Source organism: Pelodiscus sinensis, chromosome W (genome assembly GCF_052426305.1).
Source record: "Pelodiscus sinensis isolate ZL-2025 chromosome W, ASM5242630v1, whole genome shotgun sequence".
In the NCBI taxonomy this organism is placed as follows: Eukaryota; Metazoa; Chordata; order Testudines; family Trionychidae; genus Pelodiscus; species Pelodiscus sinensis.
This window is the reverse complement of record NC_143084.1, coordinates 7,608,029-7,622,309: the sequence shown is the minus strand read 5'-3', so window position 1 is coordinate 7,622,309 and position 14,281 is coordinate 7,608,029. Positions and strand designations below refer to the sequence as shown.

Below are 14,281 nucleotides of genomic sequence, written 5' to 3'. Positions count from 1 at the left end.
ATAATTTTGAGTCAGGAACATTTGGTAATTTCAGAAATATTGACAATTGAAAGTGCCTCTTTACAGCATATTACTTACCATAACTTAACTGATGATTTTATAAAGAAAAAGTGAAGAAAGCTATTTGAATAAGGTTTGTTCTTTTTTTCCAAATTGAGTAAGTCTCTTTAGTGGAAGTTAACTTTGTTTTCCCATTCATGCATCATCTATGCGTTTTACACATTTCACGTTAACTTAATGCAAATACAAGCTTTCATCTAGACCACAAGTTCTCAAATTGTGCTCTGAGAACTCCATTCAGGTGGACTGAGGAAAGATTATGTTTCTTTTCTTTTTAATAAAGCGCTCTTATGCAAAGCACTTTCCAAATATTGTTTGTACCATGAGCTAACTATTGTAAAGCTCATTAAGTGGGCCACAGATACCCTCACCAATTTTCAAGTGGCCTGCAGAAAAAAGACCCCCACCCCCCCCAAAATCAAGGTACCTCACTTAATTTACTTATAATATAGGAGAACGAAGGGGGGGGGGGGATGAAAAATAGGAGGAGCAGGAAGAGCGATCCCCAGGGGATCCACCCCAAATAAAGCTGAACTAACTCTAAATTCACCATTGCCCCCAGACAGTGAAGACAGTCAGCATGGGGATTGCGGCACTCGGCGGAGGCTTTGAAGCCCAGGGAGCAGGGCATGCCCCATCCCCCCCAGGCAAAGTCTAAGGCTGTGTCTAGACTACACCTCTGTCAGAGAGATGTAGATTAGGCATGTTGAAATTGCTAATGAAGCAGGGATTTAAATATCCTGTGCTTCATTAGCATAAACATGGCCATCGCTTTTTTCTAAATGGAGCTTTTTCGAAAAAAACAGCAGTCTAGACACAAATCTGTCGAAAATAAACCCTTTTTCAACAGATCCTGTATTCCTCAAAAAAAAAAAAAAAAATGAGGTTTACAGGATGTCAGTCAAAAAAAGGGTTTATTTTTGACAGATCAGCATCTAGACTGCCATTTTTTCCTGAAAAAGCTCCATTTTGAAAAAAGCGGCAGCCATGTTTATGCTAATGAAGCACAGGATATTTAAATCCCTGCTTCATTAGCAATTTCGACGTGCTTGATTTGCATCCCTCTGTCAACAGAGGGATGCAGTCTAGACGTAGTGTAAAATAATCCAGATTTCAACTATTTACAGGTACTTTAATCAGAGGTGGAAAGTAACTAAGTACATTTTTTTCGGTATTTGTACTTTACTCAAGTATTAATTTGTGATGCTTAGATTTTTACTCAAGTAGGTGTTTTCTTTTAAAAAAAAAAAAATTCTTCATTGGCAGGGTCATTGTGCTTGTTTATTGGCTATTTAAAAAAAATTGTCATTGCATGATTGGCTGCTTGTACATGCAGCTGTGCTTCAGCAAATCCAAATGCTGGCTTGCGCCACTGACAGTGGCGCGATGAAAGTAGTGAGTAACTAAGCATTTCCAGAAATGGTGGTGGAGTATAAAGTACAAAATTTTCTTTAAAAAAAAAAAAAAAAAAAAAATTTGTACTTTATACTCCACCACCATTTCTGGAAATGCTTAGTTACTCACTACTTTCATCACCCCACTGACAGTGGCGCAAGCCAGCATTTGGATTTGCTGAAGCACAGCTGCATGTACAAGCAGCCAATCATGCAATGACAATTTTTTTTAAATAGCCAATAAACAAGCACAATGACCCTGCCAATGAAGAATTTTTTTTTTTTTTTTTTTTTAATAGTCACATCAACACCTTTTCACTCAAAAACAGGGGTGGGGAGCCCTGAGCCTTGCAGGCTAGATCCTGTGTGTGAGGGAGAAGAAGCGTGGCGCCGCTCATCCTCCCCCCGGCTGGGGGAACGTGGTGCTGGAAACTGCTTGCACATTTCCCTGCTACTCACATTGGCCAGATTTTGGCCAATAGGAGCAGTGGGGAGCACGGAGCTAAATAAGCATGCCCCCTGCACTCCCCTCATGACCAGCCCCCCGCACCCCCATCCCTCTCAAGCACTGCCCCTCCTGCTCAGGTCTCCCAGCCCCCGTCTGCTCCTGCACCCTCCCACCCTTCTAGACACCCCACCCTCAGCCCGCTCCTGCACCTCCCCCTTGGCTGGACCCTCCCCCTGCACACTGAACCCCTCATTTTGGCCTCACACCAGAGCCCAAGGGGTGGGGTGGCGCTTTGAAAAAATCTAACCCCAAAAGTGTTATCAAGCCTGTGGGAAACCCTGAAACTTGGTCCTCCTTGCCTCCTCTCCCCTACTTTTTATTTCTGGATACTTGAGTACAATTAAGATGTGATACTTCTGTACTTTCTCGTATCCTTCTGGAAGAGTACTTTTGACTTACACTTCATTACATTTTTTTCCAAAGTAGCAGTACTTTTACTCAAGTAACATTTTGGGTACTTTTTCCACCACTGTAACTAATGACAGAACTATTTACGAACAATAGGGAATGCTAGCTTTAGCTAAAGCTGGAGCAGGCTGTTCCAAGCACCATCACCAGCAGTAAGAAGGAACTGAGGGTCCGAGGAGTGTCCATTATTAATAGAGCTGGAAGGGACCTTGAGAGATCATGGAGTCCAGTCCCCTCCCCTCATGGCAAGACCAATAACCATCCCTGTCAGATTTGCCCCAGATCCCTAAATGGCCCCCTCAAGGATTGAAGTCACAACCCTGGGTTTAGCAGGCCAATGCCCAAACCACTGAGCTATCCCCCTCCCCTATATAGTGTGGCATGTGTGCACCACTCCAGGGGCACTCACACCTATGTCCATTGCTTGCTCCTGTTCACTGGAAGAAGAAAAATTCCTATTGTGGAAGAGTAGTCACAGTCTGAATTAGGTACATCTTTGTACGTGCGCTAGTTCCTTTCTAAAGGGAAGTGGTATGGATGATGCAATTGTTTTTGTAGAGCTGTTATGGTATGAATAAAGACCTTGTTCTCTCAGTCACTTCAGTAGATTGGACTTTGCCTGACTGACTTAAGACAACCACCTACATGAATGGCTCAAATAAATTACATAATCAGGTTGCTACCATTTCAATCAAGTTGTGCTTTTTTTTTTAATTAAAAAAAAGACTAATTACTGAAGATGTTAGAGACTTAGAACTTCAGAAAAATCTTACCTCTAATGCCAAGGCAGTCTTGTCATAAGCACACGGTACTCTTTTTTGAATAGCTTTGGCATAGACAGGTCCATTCCATGCTGATGGCAGTGGATTGATCACTGCTCCAGGTGTACTGGATACAGAGGGAAGGGGACTTGTGGTCTGAGGTTGAGCATAAGCATGTGCAGGTTCTGGAATACCATAGCTGTTGGAATTCCTGTTCCCATGAGGAGACAATCTGACCAGCTTCTCTACATAAGGAACAGGGATCATCCCAACTCGACCATCCTTGTTTCTGGCACTCCACCACTGTTCTTCAGGCTTCTCTACAATTACCAGTATTTCACCCTTTTTAAATGGCAGATCTTCAGTATCACTCCCAAGAAAATCATAGAGAGTCCGAACATATTCAGAATTTTCTTCTCCAGTGGGCATGGTAGGGGCTGATCCATATCCCATTGGTGGGCTTGGATACCTGAGTATTTTTAAAAAAAAGTATTTTAATAGGTATTTACCTTACTCTGTATACCGAGTAACAAAATTTACTCATTTCCTAGAATAGAAATAGTCATTAACAGGGCTCGCCAGCCATGCTGTCCGGTGATCTGCGCATGCACAGACCGCCCGAACCCAGCTCTTCCGGGTTGCAATCTACTCGCCACGGGCAAGTAGATTGCATTATTTGTCGAGCCCTGGTCATTAACATTTGTAGCAGGGTCAGACCCACTCCTGGGTCCCAGACACGTGCCCTGTCCACAACCCTGCAGTCTCACTTGCCCTTTCTAGCATTTTGAGATTCTGCCCCTTGGCTAAATAGGTGTTGGGACAGACACCCTAGTCAGACTGGGCTGAGTAACCAGTCCTCTTCAGTTACCAGCTGGGCTCTCAGGCCACTTGAGGAAGGGAGCCCAAACACTCCCTGTCAGAGCCCCTTACCTTCCCATCTATTGGCAGTATTGACGTTCTGTTTTTCAGCTTCTCTATTTCTTTCCTTATCAGCTCTCACTTCCCTCTGCCTCCTCCAAACTCCTCTTCCGCTCTCCAGAGCCCACCCCCACAGGGAAAGTTTTTAAAGAGGTCCCTTGGCAGCCTGAACTCAGGGCTGCTATAAATCAATTAAGGGCCAGGTGAGCTGTCTCAGCTGCCCCTGACTAACCAGGGCCATTGCTCTTCTTCAGAGCTGCCTCTCTCCCCTTCCATCTACCCTGTCAGATCTGGAGGTGAAGAGAAGAAGCCACTCTTCGATGGGAGTACAGCAGGCTGCTGGTCTGGGCCTGTTGTGCTTTCTCCCCCTCCTCCCCTCTTTTTTGGGAGAATTGGGGGGGTGGGGCTACTGGCGTTGTGGCAGGCAGGCAGGCCCCAGCTACATTCTGGGCTAGGCCCCCCTCTTCTCTTGCCTGCTCTGTTTGCAGGCAGCTTCCTCCCCCCACCCCCACCCCTTCACCTCAGCTGGCTGTAGGAGCTACTGGGTGTGTGGTGGTGGGTAGGGGGGCCCTCTGCTGCCCTCACCCGGGGGGGGGGGAGGCAGACCCCCACTTTCCATCTTTTTGGGGACTGCCTGGCCCTTTTTTCCCCACTGCTGCAGGTCTGGACTTCACCCTTCCTGCAGCTGCTACACCCTTTGGGGCAGAGGAGATAAGGGGGCTGCTTTAGAGCAGCTCCTGGGGTTCTTCCTTCCTCTCCAGTTTTTTTGGGGGGGGGAGGGGGAGAGAAGAGAGAGTTTGTAAGGGACCCTCCTTCCATCTGGGTCCCTAAGCAGCAGCTGGTACAGCTTTGGTGGGGTGGGGTGGGTAACTCCCTCCACCACCACCCCTGCTGGTTCCCCTGCATCTCTGCTGCTGCCACTCCCTCCAGCCCCAGGTGCTACAGGGGCCATTTCCATCCTCGGCCCTACTGCTTGCCTCCCCCCAGTCTTTTGCTCTGTTGGGTCCTGCAGCACATGCTGTGGGCCTGCCACTCAGGTGCCTGTGGGCACACTGGTTCCCCCCCCCCCCAGCAGTGTCTTGCTGCCCCCTCGCATCTTGAGCAGTCACCTCCTCGCAGCCTGCATTCCCCTCCCCGTGTACCCAGGCCCCCCTCTGTTATCTTGTTAGGTGTCTGAGCCTCCCTTTCTTCTTCAGCTACCCTCTCCCCCCGCACCATTTCACTTCCCCATGTTTTTCCAAGTATTTACCCCCTCATGTTCCCAGTGCAGCCAAAGGAGCCACTCTTTCCATCCTGTGCTGGGAGCTGTACCCCTTGTTGCTCTACCCCCCTTCCTCGTAGTAGCATTGCTGCCCTCCCACCCCGCTTCCAGCCTAGCAAGGGGGAGTGATGAACTCCCCCCCCCGGTTGCTCTACCCCAGCACTATTGGCCTCTCCTAGCTGTCTATTCCTCTCCTTCCCACGCACCCCCCCCCATGAACACAACTGAGGGGCAGTCACGTGACGCCCCTTGCCCATGACTTCTATGAATACTGAACCCTCTGAGGCTGCCGGCCCGCCCACTCATGCAGTGGAAATGGCAGACGTGGACAGGGATTCTGGGACCCCGACTGCTCCTGCTGCGGCACCTTCTGCCATCATTGTCACCACCAAGAAAGCCTCCCTGAAGGGCAGGAAGGGCTAAGGAACAGCTAGGGAACCAAGAAGGGCAAGAGCCCCACCAAGAAGGCAAAACCCCTGTGGAAAAGGGTCACCTCCCCCTGCCACGGCCTCAGCCGTGGCTTCCCCTCTTTCCTGGTCCTTCCACCAGCTTTGAGGGCAACAGTGTCCCAGCCCCGAGGGCGTACGCCCAAGTAGCCGCCCACCTCCCAATGCGCTCAGGCTGCCCCCCAGAATTCCATCTCCGATGGCCACAGCCCCTTTCCCGCCCTGACTGTGGTAGCGCCCTCTAAAAAGTTCAGGAAGGTGGTATTCTTCCTGGCGTCGGAGGCCGCTACCCAGGAGGTAGTGGAAAGGGGTTTGGCGGTGGGGGGAGTCCACGTTCCCCTTGAGCCTTTGGAAGACCTGGGCGTACGGGTGGTATTCTCCTCCGTTCCTCCCTAATGCCATCCTACTGCCTTTCCTCTCCACCCTGGGGAGGCCTCTGTCAGTCTTAAGTCCCCATCCTCTGGGCTGCAAAGACCCTACCCTCCACTACATTCTCTCCTTCCGCCAGCAGGTACAAATCCAACTACTGCCAGCGGGGCATGGTGGAGAAGCCCAAGAGAGTCATTTCTGGTGCCCCATCAAGGGGCCCGGTACCGGGTATATTACACCTTGGGGGAAAGCCCGGTGTTTTCTCTGCCAGGCGACAGGCAGTCTCTTGGGACGTGCTCCCCGGCCCAGCCCGACGATGCACTCGGGACCCCTGATGCCTGGGAGGGCACCAGCCCTACCATCGCCGGTGGCCCTGACAGTCTGGACCCTGAGGTCACCCCTCCTCCCACTGTGACCGTCATCAGTCCCGCTCGGGCTCCACAGGGCCCGGACGAGTGAGCGGGTGCTGCTGTCACTGCCAAAAGCGGCAAGGCCGGGCCTGCAAAGGAGAGGGGAGCAGGGTCGGCAACGAGACTTGGACAGAGCCTACCTTGGGGAGATTTCCCCTTCCTGAGCTGCCCAGCCCCTGTCCTCCCTCACCCTCCCACCACTCCCCTTTTTCCCTGGCTCTTCCTCCATTTAGGCCCAGCCCTCCTCTGAGGGCTGGGAGGCTGCCATGGGGAGGCGCCACAAGTGAGCCCAGCATTCCACCCCACCCACTGAAGGGGAGGATACCCTCCTTGTTCCTCTGGGGCTGGACATTGGAGCCATCCCTCCCTCTGAGCCCCGGGACGCTTCACAGCACTGTGGGGCGGCTGAGGTGACCACAACGGTTGCGGGAGGAGTAAACGCCTCCCTCCCAGAGTCCTTGCAAGAGGAAGTGTCCATGGAGAATTCTCCCACCATCCCCACCTCCACTGTGAGGACAACCGCTGACCCTGCCGCCGGCAAGAGCGACCACGTGGCAGCGGACTCACCTTTCTCTCCCAAGAGGTGGGGGCTTTAGGGTTGCCCCTGGCTGCCTCGGTGGGGAGATCACCATGCCCTGGAAGGACAACAGTTGGCCTCTCCTTCCGACCCGCCACTCTCCCTTCTCCGGGTTGCCCCAGGGTGTGACCAACTACCCAGCCATCAGCAGCACTTTGGCCACTGAACCCCTGGGGGCTCCTAGCAGGCAGGAGTTCGCATCATTCCCCATCACCCCTGGCACTAGGACCTCCAGCACTGCACTCAGAGGTGCCGGAGCCTGGCGCTAGGAAGTTTAGTATATCCCCCACCATTGCCACTGATCCCCTGCCCTGCGAGGAGGCACTGCATCCCAGTGCCTCTTCCACTGAGGCTCCTAACCCCTGCCCCTAACCCCTGCCCCACTCCCGTTCCCTGATCTGCCCCTCTCCCAACCAAAATTTCCCATTCCTCTTCCTGCTCCCCCTCCTCATCTAATTCCTAATCCCCCACCTCTTGCTCCTCCTACTTTGCTTCCTCCTTTCCCCAATCCCTTCCCTGACATCGTCTCCTCCCCTTACACTGTTACTGCTGCCCCCAGAGCTGCCACATTCAGCCCAAACATTGGCCCCGGGGAAGCGGTTTTTGTTTCTCCTGCTCCAAGCACATCTGAGGCTGTTCTCCCTCTGCCACTACCCCTGCCATCATTCCAGCAGGGACTTCAGAGGCCCTGCTTTCCCGCATCAGTCGCGGGGCGTGCAGAGTGGTCTGGCCCAAGGCCCCGACGTGCTGAGGGGTGAGATGCGCGACTTCTTTGAAGACATTCATGGCTCCCAGAACAAAGTAGCTCTCATCCTTCAGATGGTAAAGGCCATGTTGGGGGGAGGGTAAAGGGACCGGGTGGCAGGGGGCTGCGGCCTACCAGCGGGTCCACAGCCTCCATGACGACCTGCTCACATTTGGGTATGGTCACAGTTTGCTGCGAGGCCTGATGGGGACTGCCAGCACTCCTGCCAGCTAAGATCTTCCCCAGCCCTCTCAATGCCACTGTTCATTCTTACCACTCTGAACACCGTGGGCTGCAGGGTGGGTCTCCACAGGTGTCGGGTACTCACCTTCCTTCGGGAAGGCGGGGGGGGGGGGGGGGGGGTACTCATCTTCCTGCAGGAGACCCACACTGCTCCAGCCACCAAAGCTAGCTGGCGGCTGGAGTGCGGGGACAGGATCTACTTCAACCACGGCATCAGCCGTTGTTACACTCCCAGTTGGACCACATTTCTCTCTCTCGTCATCTATTTGGGATGTATTAGGCGAGGTATTTCCAGTAGAGATAAGGAGGTGTTAGTGCCATTATACAAGGCATTGGTGAGACCCCATTTGGAATACTGTGTGCAGTTCTGGTCTCCCATGTTTAAGAAGGATGAATTCAAACTGGAACAGGTACAAAGAAGGGCCACTAGGATGATCCGAGGAATGGAAGACCTGTCTTATGAAAGGAGACTCTACCTTAACCAGAAGAAGGCTGAGGGGGGACATGATTGCTCTCTTTAAATATATTAGAGGGATAAATACCAGGGAGGGAGAGGAATTATTTAAGCTTAATACCAATGTGGACACAAGAACAAATGGATATAAGGTGGCTAGTAGGAAGTTTAGGCTTGAGATTAGACGAAGGTTTCTAACCATTAGAGGAGTGAGGTTCTGGAACGGCCTTCCAAGGGAAGTAGTGGGGGCAAAAGATCTATCTGGCTTCAAGATTAAACTAGATGGGTTTATGAAGGGGATGGTTTGATGAGATAACATGATCTTGGTAACTAATTGACCATTCATTATCAGTGGGAAATAGGTCAATGGAGGGATGATAGGAGTTACTATAGAGAACTTTCTGGGTGTCTGGCTGGTGAGTCTTGCGCACATGCTCAGGGTTTAGCTGATCGCCATATTTGGGGTCGGGAAGGAATTTTCCTCCAGGGTAGATTGGCAGAGGCCCTGGAGGTTTTTTGCCTTCCTCTGTAGCATGGGGTACAGATCACAGCTGGAGGATTCTCTGCATCTTGGGGTCTTCAAAGTATTTGAAGGCTTCAATATCTGAGATATAGGTGAGAGGATTATTCTAGGAGGGGGTGGGTGAGATTCTGTGGCCTGCACTGTGCAGGGGGTCAGACTAGATGATCATAATGGTCCCTTCTGACCTTAAAGTCTATGAGTCAACCAATCAAGCCGAGGTCATGCAGGGCCACCTGCTGCATCTCCAAGTTCAGGTGGAGGGGCTGACATTAAACCTCACTAACACCTACGCCCTGACATTCGGCCCGGAGAGGCTCCACTTCTACCAGCGGGCGCCTGCCTTCCTCTGTTCTCTGAGTCCTCGCAAGTGCCTGGTCCTAGGCAGAGATTTCAACTGCACCCTCAAGGAACAGGACTGCAGGGGGACTGAGCAGTGCCCGGCCACCATGGGTTTCCTCAGGGAGATAACAGACCAACACTCCCTGGTGGACGTCTGGTATGACCTCCACCTGGGCGAGGGCACAGTGTTTACCTTTCTCCGGGTAGAGCATCAGCCGTCGTTACACTCCCAGTTGAACCGCATTTCTCTCTCTCGTCATCTATTTCGAGCCCACTCCTCCAGCATTCGGCCGGCCCCGTTCTCGGACCACCACTTGGTGGCCATGACGGCCTCTTTTCCCCCCCAGAGAGGCCAGGGCCAGCCTACTGGCATTTCAACAACAGCCTGCTGGAGGACGTGGGCTTTTTAGCATCCTTCCGGGAGTTCTGGCTGGCCTGGCGCAGATGGCGGTGCGCCTTTCCCCCGGCACGGTGGTGGTGGTGGGATGTGGGGAAGGTGCGCACAAGGGTCTTCTGCTGCAACTACACCCGGGGGGCCAGCCCGCGGAGGGATGCAGCGACAGAGCAGTTGGAACAGGAGGTTTTAGAACTAGAGAGGCGGCTGGCCACCGGCTCTAGAGATCCACCCCCTGAAGAGTGTACCAGGAGAAGCGAGAGGAACTCCGGGCCCACGGCTCCCACTTCTTCTACACCCTGGAAAAAACGCACATGGTCTGCCTTCTGGCAGAAGATGGCACACCCTCACGGATCTGGTGGAGACGCGCGAGAAGGCTCGTGCCTTCTACACCTCCCTTTTCTCGCCAGATCCAACCAACGCCCGCAGAGTTCTCTGGAAGCAACTCCTGATGTCAGCACGGGCGACTGGAACCGGCTAGAGGTGCCTCTCTCTCTGGCCAAGTTCTCGGAAGCCCTCCGCCTCATGCCCACCAACAAGTCCCTGGGCATGGATGGGCTAACCATGGAGTTCTACTGCTTGTTCTGGGACGTCCTCGGCCTGGACCTTGCCAGCATCTGGGCCGAGTCCTTGGAGAGTGGGGTCCTCCCTCTGTCGTCCAGGCAAGCTGTGCTCGCCTTGCTGCCTAAGTAGGGGGACCTTCGCGCTCTGAGAAATTGGCATCCCATCTCACTCCTCGGCACGGACTATAAAATCATCGCCAAAGCCAGCTCCCTGAGACTCAAGTCTGTGCTGGCAGACATGGTCCATCCAGACCAGACCTACACCGTCCCGGGCCATACCACCTTTGACAACCTTTATTTGGTCTGGGATCTACTAGAGCCGTGGTCCCCAACACGGTGCCCGCGGGCGCCATGGCGCCCGCGGGGCATTTCAATGCGCCCGCCAGGTGCTCGGGGCTGACCTGGCCCCAGGCACATGGCGCACGGGCACTTGCGGGGGAGCGCGCTTGGCGGGGGGAGCGCCGGGCGCGCGGCACTTGGCGGGGGCGGGCGCCAGCCCCGGGCACGTGGCGGGGGGGGGGGGGGGGCGCGCCGGCCCCGGGGCCCCGCCCCCGGGCGGGCGGCTATGGGGGGGCCCCGCCCCCGGGCGGGCAAACGGCCACGCCCCCTGGCGCCCGACAACCTCAAAAGGTTGGGGACCGCTGTACTAGAGCTAGGGTGTAGGGACGGTGTGTCATTGATCAGGAGAAGGCGTTCGACTGGATGGACCACAGGTACCTCCTGGGCACTCTGTGGGGTTTCCTCCAGGTGCTGTACGCTTCTGCAGAGTGTTTAGTGAAGCTCAACTGGACCCTGACCGCACCGGTCAGCTTCAGGCGGGGAGTGCATCAAGGCTGTCCGCTGTCAGGTCAGCTGTATACTCTGGCCATCGAGCCCTTCCTCCGTCTCCTTTGAAGAGGTTGACTGGGTTGGTGATCCGTAAGCTGGAGATGCGGCTGATCCGGTCGTACGCTGACGACGTGCTCCTCATGGTCCAGGACCCGGGTGACCTGGTGCGTGTGGAGGCCTGTCAAGCCGTCTACTCGGCAGCCTCCTCCGCCCGGGTCAACTGGGTCAAGAGCTCTGGCCTGGTGGTTGGGGCCGGGTAGCAGGTGAGCTCCCTCCCTCCCACCCACGCCTCAGGCCATCAGATGGAGCGTGGGTCCACTGCTCTCTCTGCCACACATCCCTCTCCGCTGGAGAACTGGCAAGGTTTCAAGCCCAAGGTAGCTGAGCGGTTGCGGAGATGGACAGGACTGCTCCAGTGCGTCTCCCTGCGTAGGAGTGCACTGGTGCTTAACCAACTGGCCCTGTCCATGGTCTGGCACCATCTCAGCACCCTGGTCCCAACCCTGGGTTTCCTGACTCAGATCCAGCAGCTGATGCTGCAGTTCTTCTGGCTAGGACTGCACTGGGTCTCTGCAGGGGTTCTCTGGAGGAAAGAGGGCAGGGCCTGATGTGTTTGCGTATGAGGGTTCTGCTCAGTGCACAAGCCCCAGTGCCTGGAAGGAGAAGCATGTGGTGGCAGATCCAGGACCCAAGCATTATGTTAGAGCGGGGCTGGGGGGTGCTGGGCTCTGGGGGAGGGGAGGGGGATGAAGTACCTTAAACTCAAAGTCTTCATGGATGAAGAATAAGGCAGCCAACACAGAAGTCATTTAAATTCCAGGGCAAAAAAAGAAATCAGCACATACCTGGTTTACACTGTGTTTCTTTAAAGAAAATTCAAAGGCTATTGTTTGCCAGGCTGAAGCATAAGAACAGTCGTAATGGGTCAGACCAAAGGTCCATCCAGCCCAGTAGTATGTCTGCCGACAATGGCCAGCGCCAGGTGCCCCAGAGGGGATGGACCGAAGACAATGATCAAGCAATTTGTCTCCTGCCATCCCTCTCCAGCCTCTGACAAACAGAGGCCAAGGACACCAATTCTATCCCCTGGCTAATAGCCTTTTATGGACCTAACCTCCATGAAATTATCTAGCGTCTCTTTAAACTCTGTTATAGTCCTAGCCTTCACAGCCTCCTCTGGCAAGGAGTTCCACAGGTTGACTACACGCTGTGTGAAGAAGAACTTTCGCTTATTAGTTTTAAACCTGCTACCCATTAATTTCATTTGATGTCCTCTAGTAGTTCTATTATGGGAACTAATAAATAAATTTTCTTATCTGCCCTCTCCACACCACTCATGATTTTACATACCTCTATCATATCCCCCCTCAGTCTCCTCTTTTCTAAACTGAAAAGTCCCAGTCACTTTAACCTCTCCTCATATGGGACCCGTTCCAAACCCCTAATCATTTTAGTTGCCCTTTTCTGAACCCTTTCCAAGGCCAAAATATCTTCTTTGAGGTGAGGAGACCACATCTGTACACAGTATTCAAGATGTGGGCGTACCATAGTTTTATACAGGGGCAGTAAGATATTCTGGGTCTTATTTTCTATCCCTGTCTTAATTCCTAGCATCCTATTTGCCTTTTTGACCGCCGCTGCACACTGTGTGGAAGTTTTCAGAGAACTATCCACGATAACACCAAGATCTCTTTCCTGATTTGTCGTAGCCAAATTAGCCCCCCATCATACTGTACGTATAGTTGGGGTTATTTTTCCCAATGTGCGTTACTTTACACTTATCCACATTCAATTTCATTTGCCATTTTGTTGCCCACTCTGTTTGGTGAGGTCTTTTTGAAGTTCTTCACAGTCTGCTTCTGTCTTGACTATCTCAAACAGTTCAGTATCATATGCAAACTTTACCACCTCACGTAGTTGACAAGATTAGCCGATAAGCCTAGGCTTATTCAATTAATTGATGTAGTCAACTACACATTGACATCCCTAGTTTAGGCTGAAGATGAAAGGGCTGTAGCAGAAAGGTAGATGTGTTGATCATCAGCATAAAGCTGGTCTCTCATCACTGTGGATGAGATTATCCAGTAATAGGGTGTTGAATTAAAATCCACTGTAAAATAGTCTGTTTGCTGGGGAAATCTAGATAAGCTGTCCTTACAAAAAAAGAAACCTGACATTTCAGCATCAAATTCCTCTTTTTACACATACAACAATCTATAGTGCAAGGTTTGAAAAATCCACTCCTCCATGACAAGGTGGCAGCTTTCCTCAGTAAGTGTGGTGACCTAGTTTCAGTTTCTACAGTATTTAAGTTCTTATTTAAAAATTAATGTTTCTAGAGCACATGGTTGAGGCCTCCAACCTTGCTTGCCTACTGCTTTAGAACTTCTCAGCAACAGAGTGAAATTAAGAAGCCTGTTCAGATTATCTCTCCATGTATTAAAAAAAAGTTTTTCCCTGCAGGACAACGAAGAGATGTCACTTGGTATCCCGCCTACCTCCCTCCCAGCTTGAGCCCGACCTCCCCACTTCCCCTCGCCACTTAGAATTGCTATTTTAAACCAAGCCCCTACTCCCCTTCCACCACCCCTACCCCCACAGGGCTCTCAATGCCAAGAAACATGGCACAGTAGCCGGCAGGCCCCACATCACAGCCCAGGAGCAGCGGGGTGCAGTGCTCAGGACAGCAGCCCGAGGACAGGCACCAGGAGCGGGGCTCCCAGGCCAGCTTATGCACCAGCAGTGGGAGAAGGGGCCCAGGCTGGCACAGTCCAGCCCTCCCTGGTGGCCCAGGGGGAGCCATGAGAGGGGGGTTGGCAAGCACAGCAAGCAGGGGGCACAGCCCTAGTTGCTATTATGCAGAACCCTGTATGCAGTACTGCAAGTCAAGAATTTTATCAGTTTTGTACTGTTACTGCCTGGGAAAGATAAGAACATAGGGAGGCAGCAGAGTTATTCAGGAGAAAGGAGAACTCAAAACACAAAGGAAAGTAGCAGAGTGTTTCTAATTCCCTTGCAGCAGCCTCAAAACTCTCATGGGTTATGGGGGGTTGCAACAGAAGACAACCCAAGGCATAATT

General features: G+C 52.5%; 1 protein-coding gene across 3 annotated transcripts in view; it reads right to left on the bottom strand.

The window, feature by feature from the left end:
• Window positions 1-14,281, bottom strand: part of LOC102456320 (crk-like protein) — a 75,388-nt gene that overhangs the window by 51,542 nt on the left and 9,565 nt on the right. For all 3 annotated transcript variants that reach the window (XR_012899113.2, XM_075915895.2, XM_075915894.2), the window contains exon 2: window positions 3,144-3,600. Coding sequence is in view for 2 of the 3 variants with exons in the window: in XM_075915895.2 (XP_075772010.2) it covers window positions 3,144-3,600 (457 nt within the window). In the remaining variant the exon portion in view is untranslated. The remainder of the gene's footprint in view (window positions 1-3,143; window positions 3,601-14,281) is intronic.